General features: G+C 39.2%; 1 protein-coding gene across 3 annotated transcripts in view; it reads left to right on the forward strand.

Annotated features, from left to right (window-relative positions):
- The window catches only part of smox (spermine oxidase), a 59,589-nt gene that overhangs the window by 15,185 nt on the left and 23,175 nt on the right, over positions 1-21,229 (forward strand). For 2 of the 3 annotated variants that reach the window (XM_061912136.1, XM_061912145.1), the window contains exons 2-4: positions 3,112-3,346; positions 9,792-10,015; positions 17,287-17,460. In XM_061912136.1, the coding sequence (XP_061768120.1) occupies positions 3,139-3,346; positions 9,792-10,015; positions 17,287-17,460 (606 nt within the window). In that variant the 5' untranslated portion in view covers positions 3,112-3,138. The remainder of the gene's footprint in view (positions 1-3,111; positions 3,347-9,791; positions 10,016-17,286; positions 17,461-21,229) is intronic. The other variant, XM_061912154.1, reaches the window with a different exon arrangement.

Genomic DNA, 21,229 nt, shown 5'->3' on the forward strand with positions numbered 1-21,229 from the left:
GCATGTTCATGTCAATTTATTGTTGACTAATCATGCAGAGCCATGAAATAATGTAAAAATAATGTACAGCATTCACCTTGTTGAGTGGACTTTTACATCATCTCCTTCCAGGTGCTTCTCTGTCAAACACACAATCAGCAGCTCCTCCATATTTTCATGGATAAATGTCCACTTTTTAGCTCTTATTTTAACATCCTTGGCTGGTGTTAGACTTGTTCAGCTTCAGTATGGTGCAGATTAGCAGTGCTTGGCTTCTGTAAGTGCTTCGGCATCTAGACTACACAGTCAGTCATGTTTTTGAGTGATTTATTTATTTAATTTGCACTCACTTTCTTCCTTCCCATGGCTGGAAAAGTAAGATATATTCATCTCTAGCTAAAAGCTAATGTTAGTGAGTAAAGACCGGGTGCAGTTAAAGGGGAACATTATCACCAAACCTATGCAAGCGTCAATATATACCTTGATGTTGCAGAAAAAAGACCATGTATTTTTTTAACCGATTTCCGAACTCTAAATGGGTGAATTTTGGCAAATTAAACGCCTTTCTGTTTATCGGTCTTTTAGCGATGACGTCCGAACGTGACGTCACCGAGGTAACACACCCGCCATTTTCATTTTCACATTACAAACACCGGGTCTCAGCTCTGTTATTTTCCGTTTTTTCGACAATTTTTTGGAACCCTGGAAACATCATGCCTCGTCGGTGTGTTGTCGGAGGGTGTAACAACACTAACAGGGAGGGATTCAAGTTGCACCACTGGCAAGAAATCTGCCGCCAGACCCCAATTGAGTGTCTGCACATTTTACCGGCGGTGCTAAGACAGACATGGCACAGAGATGTATGGATAACCTGCAGATGCATTTGTAACGATTAAGTCAACAAAATCACAAAGGTGAGTTTTGTTGATGTTGTTGACTTATGTGCTAATCAGACATATTTGGTCACGGCATGACTGCCAGCTAATCGATGCTAACATGCTATGCTAATCGATGCTAACATGCTATTTACGCTAGTTGTATGTACATTTGAAACTAGATACCCACATTTAAAGCGAAACAAACACTTACCAATCGACGGATTTAAGTTGCTCCAGTGTCACAAGATGCGAAAGTCCTGATCGTTTGGTCCGCACATTTTACCGGCGATGCTAATAAGGCAGCCATGCTATGGGCCACTTCATTAGGTACACCCATGCTATGGCCGAATAGCGTCAATAGCTATTCGCTCAATAGCTTCAATTTTTTCTTCAATTTCGTTTTCGCTATCTGCATCCATACTCCGACCATCTGTTTCAATACATGCGTAATCTGTTGAATCGCTTAAACCGCTGAAATCAGAGTCTGAATCCGAGCTAATGTCGCTATATCTTGCTGTGGTAACCTCCATGTTTGTATTGGCAGCACCGTATGACGTAACAGGGAAATGGATAGTCGCATCGCAAATAGAGAAAATCAAGAACTTTAAAGCTTTTTTTAGGGATATTCCGGGAGGTGTAAAATTTTGAAAAAAACTTCAAAAAATAAAACAAGCCACTGGGAACTGATTTTTATTGTTTTTAACCCTTTTGAAATTGTGATAATGTTCCCCTTTAAAGTTAAAGTACCAATGATTGTCACACACACAAGGTGAGGAGAGATTATTCTCTGACTTTGATTCATCACCCTCACCCCCTGGGAGGTGAGGGGAGCAGTGAGCAGCAGCGGTGGCCACGCCCGGGAATCATTTTGGTGAATCCCTTGATGCTGAGTGCCAAGCCGGGAGGTAATGGGTCCCATTTTTATAGTCTTTGGTATGGTTCGAACTCAGGACCTACCGATCTCAGGGCGGACACTCTAACCCAGGGGTGCCCATTACGTCGATCGCGATCGACTGGTCGATCTCGGAGGGTGTGTCAGTCGATCTCAAGCCAGGCATTAAAAAATAGACATAAAAATGAGCAATCATCAATCATACCAAGACTTCACTTTCGTCAGTTGTTTGACATTCTCGGCACCCGAGGATCTTGTGAGATGACGCTGGCTGCTGCGAGCTCATATTTAAGAAAAAAATCACTAACAGGGCGGACGCAGAGAAACACATTTTATTTCTAGAGACTCCGTACCTACTGTCAAAACTCTAAAGACCGACAGCACAGTTCCTGTCTTCACCATAAAAGACCTGTTTCATCCTGTCTGTGCTAACAAAATAAGAGTCTCAGAAAGCTAGCGTGCACAAGCTCGCAAGCTACGGCGTTTGATGCCAATGTATTTCTCCCCCGCCCTCAGCGACCGCTTTCTCACTTTCTTGCCCACCCGCACACTCACTGACGTCACTCACCTGCTGCCAGACATTAAAGGGCCACACACATATGCTACTCTCATAACAAAGTGTTTAAAAACGAGTATGCAAGTTGGACAAATGAGATGCCAAATCCAACCACTTTCATGTGGTATTGGACAGAAAGGAGGACTTTTTTTTTCCTCCATTTGAAAATGCGGACGTTATCAACACCACTGTCTAATTCCAATCAATGCAAGTCATCAGAATCAAATACACCAACTTATATTCTTGTCTTCATGAAAGAAAGGAATCTATGTGTGTTAAACATGCTTGTATTATCATTAAACACAATTAACTTGTTAACAAAAATGTCTCTTTCATAAATAAATAAATATAAATTATAAATAGGAATGAGGTAGATCTCCTCGACTTGGTCAATTGAAAAGTAGCTCGCCTGCAGAAAAAGTGTGAGCGCCCCTGCTGTAACCACTACCAGTGTCGAGGAGGCTAATTACTCACATTTTGCTCACAACTTAAAGCATAAAAATTAGCGGAGAAACAGCTCATGTTTTAAAATATCATAAGCTAAGGTACTCATAAAAAGTAAAAAAAAAACGTTATTGTAAATTGAGGTACTACTGTACTTCCTTGTTTTTATAGACCAAATTTTGGGTGTATTTTGGGTGCATTTAGTGTTTGCAACCACAACACGGAATGCCGTCTTGCACATGCAACTAAATATAACAGATTGCGTTTGTTTGTGCGGTCAGCAGTGTGTGGTTGTTTATCCCTGCCGAGTCAGCGTGGCTGCTTCCTTAATTAATTGACCCACCTTCTCTTTTTCCACGCAGTCGACATTGCAGAGGAGCTTGGACGGCATGCAAAGTTGTGAAATTTCCTCAGACGGCACTGATGATCCTCTACTTCGCGGCCCGCGCACTCCTCGGCAGCCTCGAATAGTCGTGATCGGTGCTGGCTTGGCCGGCCTCGCCGCAACCAAGGTCCTGCTGAAGAGGGGCTTCACAGATGTCACAGTCCTAGAGGCCTTAGACCACATCGGTGGCAGAGTTCAGAGCGTTACGCACGGTGAGAAAAAAAAAAAAAAAAGAAGTCAGTCCAGTTAATCGTGCCGGATAAAGTGATCACATTGTTTTCCATGATGGCATGATTTGAAAAGGTATAAGACTCCTTTTGGATTGTTGCTCTGATTTAAAGCACCTCTAAAGATAAACCTTCCTTGCAAGCTGTGCTTGTAATGTTGTGGCTTTGTAACTTTTTTGTTTTTGATAAAAAAAACAAAAAAAAAAAAACATCCATCCATCCAAACAACAACTTGGAATGTCCCGACATTTTTGTCCTTGGATCCAATCCGATTTAGAGTCCCAATCGATGACAATACATTATAGAACTGAAAATGTTTTATTGCAAATAACTGAAATAAACACTATTGTATTTTTCAGACCCTAAGGCGCAACGGATAATAATGCGCACTGCCCAGGTCTATTTTCAAACAAAAGGTGCACCAGATTTTAGGGCGCTTTAAAGTGGTCATGTTAGGACTTTTTTTCTACATCTAAAACACTTCCTTGCGGTCTACATAACATGTAATGGTGGTTCTTTTGTCAAAATGTCGCATGGATTATGTTATACAGACCTTTCTTCAAGTCGCTTTATGGCCGTCTCTTCAGGGTGTGTGGTCTTATGTACGTGCCTCCATTTCGACAGTGTCATCTCCACGTCATCGGTGTTGTACTGGTAGTTTTTAGCGCTTCCGTGGCGAGTCTACTGACAAATACAAGTTAGAATTGTACCCAAATTTGTATTAGAAATGGCAACAGCAGAGGATGAATGCTCCACAACAGGAGGATAGAGAAAAGGGAGCTTATTGACTCCGGTGTTGGACTACAATGGCGGAGGCACGCAAATGTTCGGGACTTATGCAGATCCAAAATATTAAAGGTGTAACGGTACACAAACATTTTGGTTTAGAGGTCACGGTTCGGTTCATTTTCGGCACAGTAAGAAAACAACAAAATATACATTTTTTTGGTTATTTATTTCCCAAATTTGTAAACAATGGCTTGATCCTTTTAACATTGGGAAAACTATAATAATTCTTACTACATTAATCCACATTAAACTGCCTAAAGTTGTTGCTTAGATTAAATAAAATGACACAACTTTTTTTCCACATATAAAAAGTGCAACATTAAATAGTTTCAAGTCAACTCATCATGCTTCATTTATTACAGCATTGGGGAAGCCTGTAGTTGATTTTTTTATTATGTAAATGTTATATTTGTATCAACATGTGACAGCAGGGACCCTGCCATTCAAAACTAGGCTGCTTAATTACTAATAATTACTGTAACTATAGCTGAAAAATAGTACAGTAGCAATAGGAGAGAGATTCATCCCTGAACACCAAGGAGTTCATGTAGGCTTTATGATGCACTTAAATTATTATATACACTATCACATACAGAAACTCTTCATTTAACATAATGTCCTTTTTTTGCTGCTTCAACACACACGCACGCACACACACACACACACACACACACACACACACACACACACACACACACACACACACACACACACAGCAAAATGAGCTAACGTTACGCTTAAAGCTAACTAGCTTTCACCTAAAGCCAGGACTGTGAGTGACCTGAACTGCAGTTTGTTTGTAGAAGGTCAACAGGCTCATAGTGATGTTTAGAAAGTAGTTGACTTGGAAGTGTTTAGCATAATTTGGGGAGAGTCCGTTGCTCCCCTGCTAAACGCCTATCTGCTCGACGCTGAAGCGCTGACTAGATGCGCTCTGAATACGCACTGCTGATTGGCTTGTTATCGCTACTGTTGTAACCAATCAGATGGTTGTGTGGGAGGGACAATGCAGGGTGCTGTGCAGGAGACAGAGGCAAAACGGAGCGGAGCAGCTTGTTAAGACGTTAACGTTGGACCCCGACTTAAACAAGTTGAAAAACTTATTCGGGTGTTACCATTTAGTGGTCAATTGTACGGAATATGTACTGTACTGTGCAATCTACTACTAAAAGTATCAATCAATCAATCAAAGCATAGGCGGCTACTTTATATGTTCGTGTGGAACTCGTTCGGTACTCCTCCGCACCGAACTGGAACCCCTGTATCGAAACGGTTCAATACAAATACACGTACCGTTACACCCCTACAAAATACACATCAGTTTTGCATAATATTGTGAAACAAAAAACAAAAAAACGCCCGATAATGTGTCCTAATAGGTGCCATCAGGGTTCTTATACACACAGCATAATAATACCTGTATGTTGAAGCACAGTACGTCTGACTACGGTAGCCGTAAAGCTGCGTGTTCCATCAAGCGGTGCAACTTTGTATCTTACCAGAGTCGTACTAAAACATTTTGACAGATTTTTGAGCGCTGTGTGTAATTTTCTATATTCTCAATGGAACATCGTTTTGGTGTTGCTTGCTAACTTGTACTTGTAAGAGTCATTTATTGAACAGGCATCAGTCAGCCTGCATTGATTGATTGATACTTTTATTAGTAGATTGCAGTTTAGTACACTAAATGGTAACACCCGAATAAGTTTTTCAACTTGTTTAAGTCGGGGTCCACGTTAATCAATTCATGGTCAGACTACACGCATCTCTTATGTGTGAGTGCCATCTACCGGTTACACTTATTTAATCTTGTATGCTTCCATAGCGGGTCTACTGACGAATAAAAGTTAGAATTTTACCCAAATTTTTATTAGAAATAGTAACAGCGGAAGATGAATGCCCCACAACAAGAGGATAGAGAAAAGGGTAGCTTATTGACCTTGGACTACAATGGTGGACCTGCGCATATGTTCGGGACTTATGTAGATCCAAAATACACTTCGGTTTTGCATAATATTGCGAAACAAAATGCCCGGTAACGTCTCCTAATAGGTGCCATTTTGGGGTTCTTATACACACAGCTTAATAATACAGCTATGTTGAAGCACAGTACGTCTGACTATGGTAGCCGTAATGCCCAGTGTTCCATCGAGCAGTGCAACTTCGTAGCTTACCAGAGTTGTACTAAAACATTTTGACAGATTTTTGAGCGCTATGTGTAATTTTTTATATTCTCAATGGAACATCATAGTTTTGGTGTTGCTTGCTAACTTGTACTTGTAAGGGTCATTTATTGAACAGGCATCAGTCAGCGTGCAGACTACACGTATCTCTTATGTGTGACTGCCATCTACTTGTCACACTTATTTCATATTGTACCACATAAAGTTGCTTCGAGGTCGGTAAGCACAAGCAGAATAATACGTACATTAGGTGCACCCAAATATAAGGCGCATTGTCGATTTTTGAGAAAATTAAAGGATTTTAGGTGTGCCTTACAGTCTGAAAAACAGGAAATGTCCTTAAAATCAGGGCTGATAATTGCCTTTTTTTTTCCAACAAATTGACGTTTGGCTGTTGACCAGCCAAGTCCGACAGATCTTTACTGCGGCCGTGTCCCTGGCTTTACACGCCAAAGATTGTACTCGCGTGAAAGATTCTTTCAAAATGGATGCACTTACATTTTCATATTCCTTGTTACACACATGCAAAACTTGAAGATATTCTCGGAGGGTGCATGTCTTGCCAGAACACCGGCTCGGATTTGAGATACTAATCCTCCCCACCATGGCGAAAAATATTTTTATCTTCAAAATTCTACACACAATACCCCACAATGACATTATGATTATTTTTCGTAATTTTGCAAACTTATTACTAAAATTTGAGCGAAAGCTGCAGAAACGCGTCTCCATCAACAGGAAACCGCTTGTAAGATACCAACCCTCACTACTATGCCGGAAAATAAATGGTTTCTTTCACGTAACATTATCACTGGAGTACTAGAGGTAAATGAATGGCTAAGCATGCCACACACACACACGCACACACACACACACACACACACACACCGAGCAGTATGACACAAAAAGCTAAAAAATTAGATTCAATTGGTTTTCACGGAAAAAGCAAAGTAATATATCAATTGGTTAACAAAAATAGCAGTTATAACAAGAGCCGAAACAGTTCCTAAGATGAAATGTTATACTTTTATTATATTCAACAATGTTCCAATCAAAGACACTGCAATTTAAAAAAAACAAAAACAAACAAAAAAACTTCTGACTGCTAACCTTTAAATTGAACCATCATATCACAAATGGAACACATGTAACGCTCGTTTTTGGGCCGAGGCTTGCAAAAGGGTTGAATGAGATATCAATAGTATCGCTATCTGGATCGATCACCCTTACTTTACATTAAAGCAGTGTTTCTTAACCATAGGGCCAGGGCTCATTTTTGGGCTGCGAGCACCCCTAGAGCATGGGTGTCAAACTCTGGCCCGCGGGCCAAATCTGGCCCACTGTGTAATTTAATTTGGCCCTTAAGGCGATATCAATTTACCATTAGAGCTGGCCCGCCGCTGTAACACTGCATTCACCGCTAATACTCATACTTGCCAACCCTCCTAATTTTCCCGGTAGACTCCCGAAGTTCAGTGCCCCTCCCGAAAATCTCCCGGGGCAACCATTCTCCCAAATTTCTACTGATTTCCACCTGGACAACTATATTGGGGGCGTGCATTTAAGGCACTGCCTTTAGCGTTCTCTACAACCTGTCGTCACGTCCGCTTTTCTTCCATACTAACAGCGTGTCACATAATATTTGTGGCTTTTACACACACACACACACACACACACACACACACACACACACACACAAGTGAATGCAAGGCAAACTTGGTTAACAGCCATACAGGTCACACTGAGGGTGGCCGTATAAACAACTTTAGCACTGTTACAAATATGCGCCACACTGTGAACCCACACCAAACAAGAATGACAAACACATTTCGGGTGAACATCCGCACCGTAACACAACAGAACAAATACCCAGAAACCCTTGCAGCACTAACTCTTCAGGGAAACTTCCATCAAACTGACCAATAATTAACGTTTTATACATGCATTTCCTTTTGCTACTTCAAGGCTTGAATGTTTGGTTCATTCATTAATGTTATTTTATTTTCAAATGTATTATTAGCCTGCGGAAAAAAAATTATATTTACCTCAGAAGATTGCAAATAGAAAAAAAGACATAGCATTTTTATTAACAATTTATTTGATATGCCATTGATATTCTTTTAATTATTATTATTATTATTTGAAACTGGATTTTGCATGTCACTAAAGTTATACAAGCCTTGCTTGTTCAATATTTAATGCAAAACTTGTTTGGGTCCCTATTAAAAGGTTCATTTGTTCAACCTTGGCCCGTGGCTTTGTTCCATTTAAAATTTTGGCCCACTCTGTATTTGAGTTTGACACCCCTGCCCTGGAGAGTCGCCAAAAATATCTGTTTCTCTAGTACTCAGTTGTAATACACTTTTCCACCACTTGTGGCGGTACAGACAATATCAAACGGAAGAAGTCTGGCGCTAAAGTCATAGAAAAGTTTAAGCGCAAAAATTATGACTAAAGTGGTGATTTTTTTCTTAAATGTTATTGACAATTTAGTTAAGAAACATAATCCTTATTCATTTTCGCACAAAAGTATTGTATGTGTATCAAATAACATTTCTAAATTAGTGTATTATTTTTAATGGGCTGTCACGCCAAATTTATTCTTCCTACAAAAACCTCCCCCCTCCCATTTACTTCCGGGGTCATGATTAGAACAGACGTTTTGTTAACGCTATATTATGAAAATATAACGCTATATTATAAAAATATAGACGTTTTGTTAATGCTATATTATAAAAAAATTTAAAAAACAATTTACAAACACAAGCTATGGGATGACATAAGAGGAAACATGACCCCGGAAGTAAATGCGTCATCCCATAGCTTGTGTTTGTAAATTGTTTTTTATTTTTTTTTATAATATAGCGTTAACAAAACGTCTGTATTTTTATAATATAGCGTTATATTTTTATAATATAGCGTTACCAAAACGTCATGACTCCGGAAGGTTAAAGCTTTAGCGTTTTGCTTCCTGTGTCACCCTGCTGAATGTGTCTGTGTGTGTGTGTGTGTGTGTGTGTTTGTAACATGTTTAGCAATTGTTTTTCGTCCAGTAATAATGTTACGTGGAATGAACCTTTTATTTTCCGGCATAGTGGTGAGGATTAATATCTTAGCTGTTTCCGTTGCAGCTTGCTCTCAAATTTTAGTGATAATTTTGCAAAATAAAATACAAAAATCACATTGTCATTATGGGGTACTGTGTGTAGAATTTTGAGGACAAAAATCGATGTATTACAAGTTCGAATAAGGCTGTAACATCACAAAATGGAAAAAGTGACACTCTGTGAATACAGCTGCGGTAAAGATCACCGATCAGTTAAAAAAAAAAAAAAAAGGTGCCAATATTTGCCTTCTCTAACAATGTTTTTATAATAATGGGTTGTACTTGTATAGCGCCTTTCTACCTTCAAGGTACTCAAAGCGCTTTGACACTTTTTTTTTCTCGTGTTTTCTAGGTGAAGCAGCTTTGGAGCTAGGAGCCACCTGGATCCACGGAGCCAATGGGAACCCGGTGTACCACCTGGCGGCGGACAACGGGCTGCTGGAGCGCAAAGATGGGGAGGCGAGCGTGGGGCGGCTCAGCCAGTACAGCAAGAACGGCGTTGCCTTCTACCAGACCGACGTGGGGAAGCGGGTCCCCAAGCATCTGGTGGAGGAGTTCAGTGACCTCTATAATGAGGTGAGAGGACACAAGTTGCACATTTTCCAGCATGACTTCCATCGCTTTCATGTTGCGCTGTTTCACTTACTTACATAATCGGCCCTTTTTTTATTCATCTTTAAAAAAGATTCATCCACCGCCTAAATTAAAATCAAATGGTTGGAAAGTTGGGTGAAATTAAAACTTCATGGCATTCTATTTTGACTCAGTGCGCTTAGGCCAAGGGTGTCCAAATTGCGGCCCGGGGGCCATTTGCGGCCCGCAGCTACTAATGGTTTACCGACCTGCCACACATTCTGCAAAAATTGCAAAATTGATAGTATTGCAAAAATAAATAAAAAAACATTTAAAAAAAGTGGAATGAGGTGAAATCTAATGAGAAAAAGTGGCAAGGTTGACACAAAACTGCCATGCGGGCAGTTTTTTTCCCCTTTTGTCTTTTTCTTTTTTTTTCCATTGCTCAAAAAAAAAAAAGGACCAAAAAATATGTTATAATGAATTATTACTTAACAATTATCACTTTAAAATGTTTTATGAGGAAAAAATATTGCATATGTTGTGTGGTTGCCATATGAAAACATCAAAGTTTTGACAAAAGAGCATAAAACAATCAGAATAATAGTTCAAACTTAAAATCGACAGATATATCGGAAGTTGATCTTGAAATTTAAGTGTTAAAAGTAAAAAAAAACGAATAAAAATGTATCACTTTATGAGTGGGGAACCTTTCAGATCTCAAATATATTTAATAGGATTTTATTTAACTTTTCACTGGATTACTCAAATATTAAATAATTAAAATCAATGGTGTCCTGCATTATTGATCTTTGAGAGCTTTAATTGCTAAATAAAGGAACTCCTGAAGGAATCAATAAAGTACTATCTATCTATCCATCTAAATACTGCATATTTCAGTTTTACTATAAAAAACAAAGTTGTCTTTGACAGAAAAGGCATAAAAACGTATTTGTTTTATTTTATATCAACCTCAAGTTGATATAGAGATTTACTGTAAGCATTAAATAAAAAATTATCATAATAATTTGATTTATTTTTAAAATTTTACTGACTGAGACCCTCTATGCTCCCCAGGAGCCCTAAGGATAAAAAAAAAAAATCCATATATTTATGTTATGGTTTAAAAATGAAAAATATCAAAATGGCCCCCGCATACTTAATTTTTTTGTGTGCGGCCCTCTGTTTGGACACCCCTGGCTTAGGCAAATGTAAAAATAAGTTAACCATTACAACTAGTTACCGGTATTAAAGATACACGACAGTAAAATTCCTAAGGAATTAAATTAAAATGATCGTAAAACCGTGATTTCTAAACAATTTGATAACTCACGGACCCTTTCTGCTGGAGGAGCAAGCTACAGTCCTGGTCCAAAGTTTACGTACACTTGCAAAGAACATAATGTCATGGCTGTCTTGAGTTCCCAATAATGTCTACAACTCTTATTTTTCTTGTGATAGAGTGATTGGAGCACATACTTGTTGGTCAGAAGAAAACATTCATGAAGTTTGGTTCTTTTATGAATTTATTTTGAGTCTACTGAAAATGTGACCAAATCTGCTGGGTCAAAAGTATACATACAGCAATGTTAATATTTGGTTACATGTCCCTTGGCAAGTTTCACTGTAATAAGGCCGATCAGTAGCGGACGATTTTGGTGGGTTAGTGCGTCTGCCTCACAATACAAAGGTCAGGGGTTCAATCCCATGCTCGGGATATTTCTGTGTGGAGTTTGCATGTTCTCCCCGTGAATGCGTGGGTTCCCTCCGGGTACTCCGGCTTCCTCCCACTTCCAAAGACATGCACCTGGGGATAGGTTGAATGGCAACACTAAATTGGCCCTAGTGTGTGAATGTGAGTGTGAATGTTGTCTGTCTACCTATGTTGGGCCTGCGATGACGTGGCGACTTGTCCAGGGTGTACCCCGCCTTCCGCCCGATTGTAGCTGAGATAGGCGCCAGCGTCCCCCGCGACCCCAAAAGGGAATAAGCGGTAGAAAATGGATGGATGGATGTGGTCGCCATTTAATGCTGATCACAAACGCTGATTTCCTCTCTCTGACGCTGTATTTATTCTTAGTCCCCCGGCTGACAAGCGGCTAGCATGAAAATTGTGTGTAAGTCAAGGTAATAATCACGGCCATTGCATTTCTTAGTATCTTGACGGGGGACGACACTAAACATGTTAAACACCGAGAACAGGCCAAGAGCAGCTAACAGCAAAATTAACCGCTAAATTAACTTTAAAGGCCTACTGAAACCCACTACTACCGACTACGCAGTCTGATAAATTATATATCAATGATGAAATATTAAAGGGAAACATTATCACAATTTCAAATGGGTTAAAAACAATAAAAATCAGTTCCCAGTGGCATGTTGTATTTTTTGAAGTTTTTTTCTAAATTTTACCAGTCTCCGAATATCCCTAAAAAAAGCTTTAAAGTGCTTGATTTTTGCTATTTGCGATGCGACTATCCATTTCCCTGTGACGTCATACAGTGCTGCCAATGTAAACAAACAATGGCGAATAGCACAGCAAGATATAGTGACATTAGCTCGGATTCACACCCGGATTTCAGCAGCTTAAGCGATTCAACAGATTACGCATGTATTAAAACGGATGGTTGGAGTATGAAAGTATTGAAGTAGAAACTGAAGCTATTGAGCGAATAGCTATTGACGCTATTCGTAGCCATAGCATGGCCGAATAGCTGCGTTAGCATCGCCGGTAAAATGTGCGGACCAAACGATCAGGACTTTCGCATCTCCTGACACTGGAGCAACTTAAATCCGTCGATTGGTAAGTGTTTTTTTCGCATTAAAGGTGGGTGGAAGGAAACGTAATATAGTTGCAAATGCATCTGCAGGTTATCCATACATCTCTGTACCATGTCTGCTTTAGCACCGCCGGTAAATAGCATGTTAGCATCGATTAGCATAGCATGTTAGCATCGATTAGCTGGCAGTCAAAATCAACAAAACTCATCTTTGTGAATTCGTTGACTTTATCGTTGCAAATGCATCTACAGGTTATCCATACATCTCTGTGCCATGTCTGCTTTAGCACCGCCGGTAAATAGCATGTTAGTGTCAATTAGCATAGCATGCTAGCATCGATTAGCTGGCAGTCACGCCACAACCAAATATGTCTGATTAGCACATAAGTCAACATCAACAAAACTCACCTTTGTGATTTCGTTGACTTTATCGTTGCAAATGCATCTGCAGGTTATCCATACATCTCTGTGCCATGTCTGTCATCGCCGGTAAAATGTGGAGACACTCTGGCACATTCAATGGGGGTCTAGCGCAGACACTTTCACATCTTCGGGCCAGTGGTGCAACTTGAATCCCTCCCTGTTAGTGTTGTTACACCCTCCGGCAACACACAGATGAGGCATGATGTCTCCAAGGTTCTAAAAAATAGTCGAAAAAACGGAAAATAACAGAGCTGAGACCCAATGTTTGCAATGTGTTGAAAATTAAAATGGCGGATGTATTACCTCGGAGACGTCACGTTCTGACGTCATCGCAAAAAGAGGGATAAAAAGAAAGGCGTTTAATTCGCCAAAATTCACCCATTTAGAGTTCAGTTCGGAAATCGGTTGAAAAAATATATGGTCTTTTTTCTGCACCATCAAGGTATATATTGACGCTTACATAGGTCTGGTGATAATGTTTCCCTTTAACATTGCAACACATGCCAATACGGCCTTTTTAGTTTACAAAATGTAAAATTTCCCGCGAAGTATGATGACGCGTGCGTATGACGTCTCGGGTTGTAGCGGACATTATTTTCCAGCCCGATCCAAGCTATAAGTAGTCTGCTTTAATCGCATAATTACACAGTATTCTGGACATCTGTGTTGCTGAATCTTTTGCAATTTGTTCAATTAATTATGGAGAAGTCAAAGTAGAAAGATGGAGGTGGGAAGCTTTTAGCCTTTAGCCACACAAACACAGTCGGTGTTACCTTGTTTAAAATTCCCAAAGATGAAGCTTTACTATGGATCAGTGCGGTCAAGCGAACATGGATCCCGACCAAATGTCAACCGGCAGTTTTCGGTGAGAAAATTGTGGTAATAACTCAGCTCTTACCGGAGACATCAGCGAAGCTTCTGTCTTGCTGCAGCTGCATGGCTTCCCTCAGGGACTCTGGGTCAACACACCCGTGGCCACACCCTTCCGACTTTGAAGGTACTTTATAATCTCACTAAAAGACTAGTAACACAATAAGCAGATACAGGATTTTCCAGAATTATCCTAGCAAATGTGTCTATTAACATCTGAATCACTCTCACTGCCCTCGCCTTTTTTTTTTTTTTACTTTTTTTTTTCTAGTCCTTCACTCTAAATTTCCTCATCCACAAATCTTTCATCCTCGCTCATATAATGGGGAAATTGTTGCTTTCTCTGTCCGAATAGCTCTAGCTGCTGCTGGCAATGATTGTAAACAATGTTCAGATGTGAGGAACCCTACAACCCGTGACATCACGCGCACATCGTCTGCTACTTCCGGTAAAAGGCAAGGCTTTTTTATTGCGACCAAAAGTTGCGAACTTTTCTCGTCGATGTTCTTTACTAAATCCTTTCAGCAAAAATATGGCAATATCGCGAAATGATCAAGTATGACACATAGAATGGACCTGCTATCCCCGTTTAAATAAGAAAATCTCATTTCAGTAGGCCTTTAAACAACACCAAGAAACAAGTTTCGGAATAAACATGTAGGATAATGCCGGATCGATCCATAAATTGGTTGCGTTGATAGCAGGGGTAGTATCAGTATATGATTAAAGCAATATTTAAATTTTTTTTCAAAATTGTGTTGTTTTTCTTAGTCTGTCCGCCCTGAGATCTGTAGGTTGTGAGTTCAAATTCCGGCCGAGTCATACCAAAGACTATAAAAATGGGACCCATTACCTCCCTGCTTGGCACTCAGCATCAAGGGTTGGAATTGGGGGTTAAATCACGAAAAAGGATTCCCGGGCGTGGCCACCGCTGCTGCTGACTGCTCCCCTCACCTCCAAGGAGGTGATCAAGGGTGATGGGTCAAATACAGAGAATAATTTTGCCACACCTAGTGTGTGTGTGATAATTATTATTGGTACCTTAACTTTGCTTTAATGTTAACAAACTCAGGGAATAATTCCCTGGACACAAATGAGGAGTGTATTGTAGGTTTTACTTTTGTTTAGTGTACTGTTGACTTTGCTTTGATCAAATAGTTGTTGGTGACAAAATATAATAAGGAATTAGTTGAAATATTGTCAATAAATCTCATCATAAATGTGATCGATGTTGGTATCGGCCGGTCTCGCTCATGGATGATCGGAATCGTCAGAATAAAAAAAAACAAAGGAAAATCCCTAAAAAAATTACATAATTATTTCATGAGCAATACTATGAGTGTTTTATTCTGCTTATGATACGTTTTGGAAAATTTTTTATCCAGATACAATGTTTTTTTTGTACACAAGGACCAACAATCATACCATAGCCTTCTCCCTGCTCCAAGCACCTTATTCATTTCAACAAGGGCACAATTGGCCATTTGAAGAGACAAGATTTTAGTGACTAGGAGAGCATGATGGTGTGTGTGCATGATTAGTACCCTTTCATGGTGTTGCATCTGGGAAAGCAGTTGGAGATGCACGCACACACAGGCTTGTATTGTTTTTGCCATAGGGAGACTTAAAAAAATAAATCTAAACACCAAAACAACTTGACAAGAAATAATCAAACTTGTGTGGGTAAACGACTGAACTTGGCGGATGTCTCCACTTGGCTGTGTAAGGAACAGCAGCCTGGCATTTAAAACAAAAATATGTTGACTAAAATCAGGGATTGATTTGAGCAAAGTAGGATTTTTTTTTATCCTTTGGCTGACTTTTTAAATTCTAACCGAAAGGATCTGTTTTAGCGGCGTTGGCTGCAGAATGGTCAGCATGTGCATGTTATTATTTTAGTAATCGAGTCATATATCGATTAGTTTGTTCAATTAATCGAGTAATCGGATAAAACACACTTTGTATTCTCACTGCATATTTTGAGGGAAAATTGTTGAAATAAACACATTTTCTGCTCGGCCTAACCTTTGTCATAATAAATGCACATCATCAACATTGAAATTGCACATTTAACACGTGCGCAAATAATAAAAAACATTTACTTTTATTTAAATCTGGGGTGTCAAATTAAGAAAAAATCTACTCCCAGGTGGGCTGGACTGGTAAAATCACAGCAAGATAACGTAAAAATAAAGACAACTTTCAAATTGTTTTTTAATTTGTTTAAAAATAGAACAAGCACATTCTGAAAATGTACAAATTATAATGTTTTTTTTTTTACACTTACATGTTGCGGTTAATAGTATTCGACCTTTTGTTTTTTCGTTATTTATACGTTATGAAAAAATTATGTGATAATGTTCATCAGTCCACTCACTGGTGTTAATTTTCAATCTATCAAGATAAAAAAATAATATCAAAATCAAATTACAGGATGTTATTTATGCAGTTTGCTCATTTTCCTCAACTTGTGCATTAACATCATGTGGTTTATTTTTTTACATATGGAGCATAATCTGCAAAGATACAAATAATTGCTATTACGACATTTAGTGGACACTTTTAAAACAGCGGTTGCTTTCATTCAAAAATTCCACCTGTTCGTGGGCAGTATGTTTGACACCCACTAGTAATAACTACAATACTTACAGTGTCAACACTTTGTAAGGCGCAACATAAGACTGTATTCAGCCTCATGGTAAAGACACACAGCAGTCGAAACACAAGTGTATGTAAAGTCTACTGTATAATACTTGCAAATGATACTCAGAAATGTTATTGGAAAAAAAATACATATATACACAGATATACTGTATATATATATATATATATATATATATATATAGTATATTAAATGTGACATTAGAAACAACACAAAAGTACCGGCATCGATTCCCAAGTACCGGGAATGGGTACAGGATCGGTAAAAAGGTACCCGGCCTATTCTTCACATTTTATGACTGTTTGTGCTCAACAAAAAACACAAAAAACATAAAATCGTCTAGTAAACTATTAATCAAACTGATTGATTATGTATTTGTTCTTTCTCATGGAAAAAAATATCTATGGTTTCACTTCCTTGGGTCCGCTGACCCAAAGGTTAGGGGCCGTCGACCTCGCTCTATCGCCGCAGTCTGCACATCCATCCTTCCCTCTTTTGCAGACTTCTGACTTCCCGTCTACGCTCGCCCCCACTTTTAGGTGTACAAGCTGACGCAGGAGTTCTTCCGAGACGGGAAACCGGTCGGCGCCGAAAGCCAGAACAGCGTGGGCATCTTCACGCGAGACGTTGTGCGCAAGCGGATCATGCAGGATCCTGATGATTCCCAGAGCACCAAGAAGCTGAAATTGTCTCTGCTTCAACAGTACCTCAAGGTCTGTCGTCCATTTCAACTGCATTCTTTCTCTGGATTAAAGGGCGTTCTGTGTTTGGGAGCAATTATCAGCTCCTTCATGGAGGATTTAGTCAAAATTCGTACAGTTTTGTCAAAAATATGTTTTATAGCCCCTATAATTTGCAGCTCTCAAGCTTCTCTTATGTCCTGCTCAGCTGTGTTATGTGCATATTTCCTCTCACGTAGTTAGGGATGGGTACCAAATTCCATACTTTTACTGGTAATTTCCGGTCCTGCAGCGTGATTACTTGTGCAAAGGTGGACAGGCAGTTAACATCTAAATGTCCTCCAATAAGCACACAGGGTTGGTATTTTCTTAAATTTTTTTAAAGTAATGTACAAACCCCGTTTCCATATGAGTTGGGAAATTGTGTTAGATGTAAATATAAACGGAATACAATGATTTGCAAATCATTTTCAACCCATATTCAACTGAATGCACTACAAAGACAAGATATTTGATGCGGGGGCCGTTTTGATATTTTTCATTTTCAAACCATAACAAAATATATGGATCCTTTTTTTTTTTTTACCTTTAGGACTCCCAGGGACCATAGAGGGTCTCCGTCATTAACATGTTAAAAATAAGTCAAATTATTATTTTCATTTTTTATTTACGCTTACAGTAAATCTCTATATCAACTGCAGGTTGATATAAAGTTAAAAAAAAAAAAAAAAGGTTTTATGCCTTTTCAGTCAAAGAAAACTTTGTTTTTTATAGTAAAACAGAAATATGCAGTATTTCCCCCATTGCCCAAAACATTCAGAAAGCAATGTATGATCGGAAGTAATTGGAGCCCTAAAATGATCAATAATGCAGAACAGCATTGATTTAAATGTATTATTATATCTGAGTAATCACAGTGACAAAATAAATAAAATCCCACTAAATATCTATGGGATCCAAAAGGTCCCCCACTCATAAAGTGATACATTTTTAATATTATTTGTTTTACTTTCAACACTTAAGTTACAATACCAAGTTCAGATATTTTTACGTTTGAACTACTATTTTGTTGTTTTTATGCTCTTTTGTCAAAGAAAACACTGTTTTTATATGGCAACCACACAGTATGTGCACATTTTCCACATAAAACATCCATCCATCCATTCTCTACCGCTTATTCCCTATTGGGGTCGCGGGGGGCGCTGGCGCCTATCCCAGCTACAAAATATTTGAAGTAATTGGAGCCTTAAATAGGTCAATAATTCATTATTTTTTAGCATTGGCATTAAGAGCAAAATAAAGAAAAACAAAACAAAAACAAACAACCTGCATGGCAGCTTTGTGTCAACATTGCAACGTTCCCCTGTTAGATTTCACCTCATTCTACTTTTTTTAGTGTTTATTTTTTTATTTTTGCAATAGCATTTCCGGAATGTGTGGCGGGCCACTAAACAATTAGCTGCGGGCCGCAAATGGCCCCCGGGCCGCACTTTGGACACCCTGGTCTATTGTCACCAGAGAATCAGGAATAGTAGCATCAACAAACACAGAATGTCTCGACAAATGCTGGCTCACACTCAATTTGAATAGAACTGATTGCAAACCGAAAACAGGTGAGGGGAAATGCTCTGTGACAAAGACGTGTGAAGCGGTCACGAAAAAACACCAGTACAACAGGAAGAGTCACCAAAATAAAAGCACGGGACAGGAACTAACACACTGGAGAACACCGAACAAGCCGTGACAGCAGTTTTCCTTTAAATTGCATAGTAGGTGTACAAATTCACATTTATATATCATGCTAATTTTTATTTTAGTTTAAAATATATATATATACATATATACGGAGTATTCGAGCTGTAATTTTTTGTAGGCCAATTTTTGTTAAAATGCAAACGTGGATTTTTTATTTTTAAGGACAGTTGATTTGCATGTAAAAACCATCGTTTTTATGGTTTATAATTAATATTGTTCGAAAATTTCCCACAAATAGAGTGTACATTTGTAATTTTTTGGGGTATTTAGACCCAAATCGTACCTTATAAATGTCACAAGTGATGATTTCCTTGATAAAAACAAGTGTCAATTTTTTGAACCGCTTAGATGTCTCAGATTATATTTTCTAAATGGACGGGGTTTGTATTTAAATCCTCTTAAATCAATGTTTCTCAAACATTTTTCACCAAGTACCACCTCACAAAAAAACTTGGCTTTCCAAGTGCCACCATAATTACCAAAAATAAAATACAGTAGGCTTTATTTTAAAAAGTATATTTAATACTTTGGGCCACTGTAACATTACATACTGTTTGAACAGTAACACTATGTTGGTTTGAATATAGGAAAATAAAACACTGTACTTTAATCAAGCGATTCTTTGGTGTACCAATAGATGTGGTACACGCACCACAGTTTGAGAATTGACTGTTTTAAGTTATTTTAATGCATTTTAATTTGCAGTGAAAACCCTCCTGTGTTCCAAAACAAATGAAGAGACCTAAGGGAGCGGCCCAAAAGAACAAAAGACAGCGAGGTGATCAAGCCAACCGTACAAAGGCCCCGCAATTTGTCACCGCACGACTACCCATAACAATTAAAAGGACGGAAACCACATTTTAAAGTAAATGTCAAACAAGAACTGAGAAAAAACCAAAAACGCCGCAATAAATAGAGCGAGCGCACACCTGATGCCACCTATTTATAGCTCCAGAAGAGGGCGGGACCAACCTCAGCTGCTTTCTGCAAAAATACAGAACCACAGAGGGTGAAAAAGCAACAACAGCCTGACTTAATGGTTGTATTTTCTTTATTTTGCACTAACCTACTCAGTGGCTTAGTGGTTAGAGCATGGGTGTCAAACTCTGGCCCGCGGGCCAAATTTGGCCCGCCGTTTAATTTCATTTGGCCCTTGAGGCAATATCAAATTAACATTAGAGCTGGCTCGCCGGTAACACCACATTCATCGCTAATACTCATACTTGCCAACCCTCCCGATTTTCCCAGGAGACTCCCGAAGTTTAGTGCCCTTCCCGAAAATCTCCCTGGGCAACCATTCTCTCGATTTCCACACGGACAACAATATAGGGAGCGTGCCTTAAAGGCACTGCCTTTAGCGTCCTCTACAACATGTCGTCACGTCCTCTTTTCCTCCATATAAACATCGTGCTGGCCAAGTCACATGATATATGCGGCTTTCACAAACACATACTTGGTCAACAGCCATACAGGTCACACTGAGGGTGGCCGTATAAAAAACTTTAACATTGTTACAAATGTGCGCCACACTGTGAAACCACACCAAACAAGAATGACAAAACACATTTCGGGAGAACACCTGCACCGTAACACAACATAAACACAACAGAACAAATACCCAGATACCCTTGCAGCACTAACTCTTTCGGAACGCTACAATATACACCCCCCGCTACTACCAAACCCCGCCCACCTCATTTTTATTTTATTTTTGAATTTATTAGCCTGTGGAAAAAGTTAATGTTGATATTTACCTCAGAAGGCTGAAAATAGAAAAGAGGCATACATTTTTTTAATTACATTTTATTTAATATACCACTGATGTTTTTCGAAAGTTGATTTTGCACTATTACGTTATATAAGATCTGCTTGTTCTATGGGAGGAAGCCCAAATACCCGGAGGGAACCCACACAGTCCCGGGGAGAACATGCAAACTCCACACAGAAAGATCCCGAGCCCGGAATTGAACCCAGGATTACTCAGGACCTTCGTATTGTGAAGCAGATGCACTAATCCCTGTTCCACCGTGCTGCCCTATTTAAGCCT

This window comes from Nerophis ophidion, linkage group LG01 (assembly GCF_033978795.1).
Source record: "Nerophis ophidion isolate RoL-2023_Sa linkage group LG01, RoL_Noph_v1.0, whole genome shotgun sequence".
NCBI classification, from domain to species: domain Eukaryota; kingdom Metazoa; phylum Chordata; class Actinopteri; order Syngnathiformes; family Syngnathidae; genus Nerophis; species Nerophis ophidion.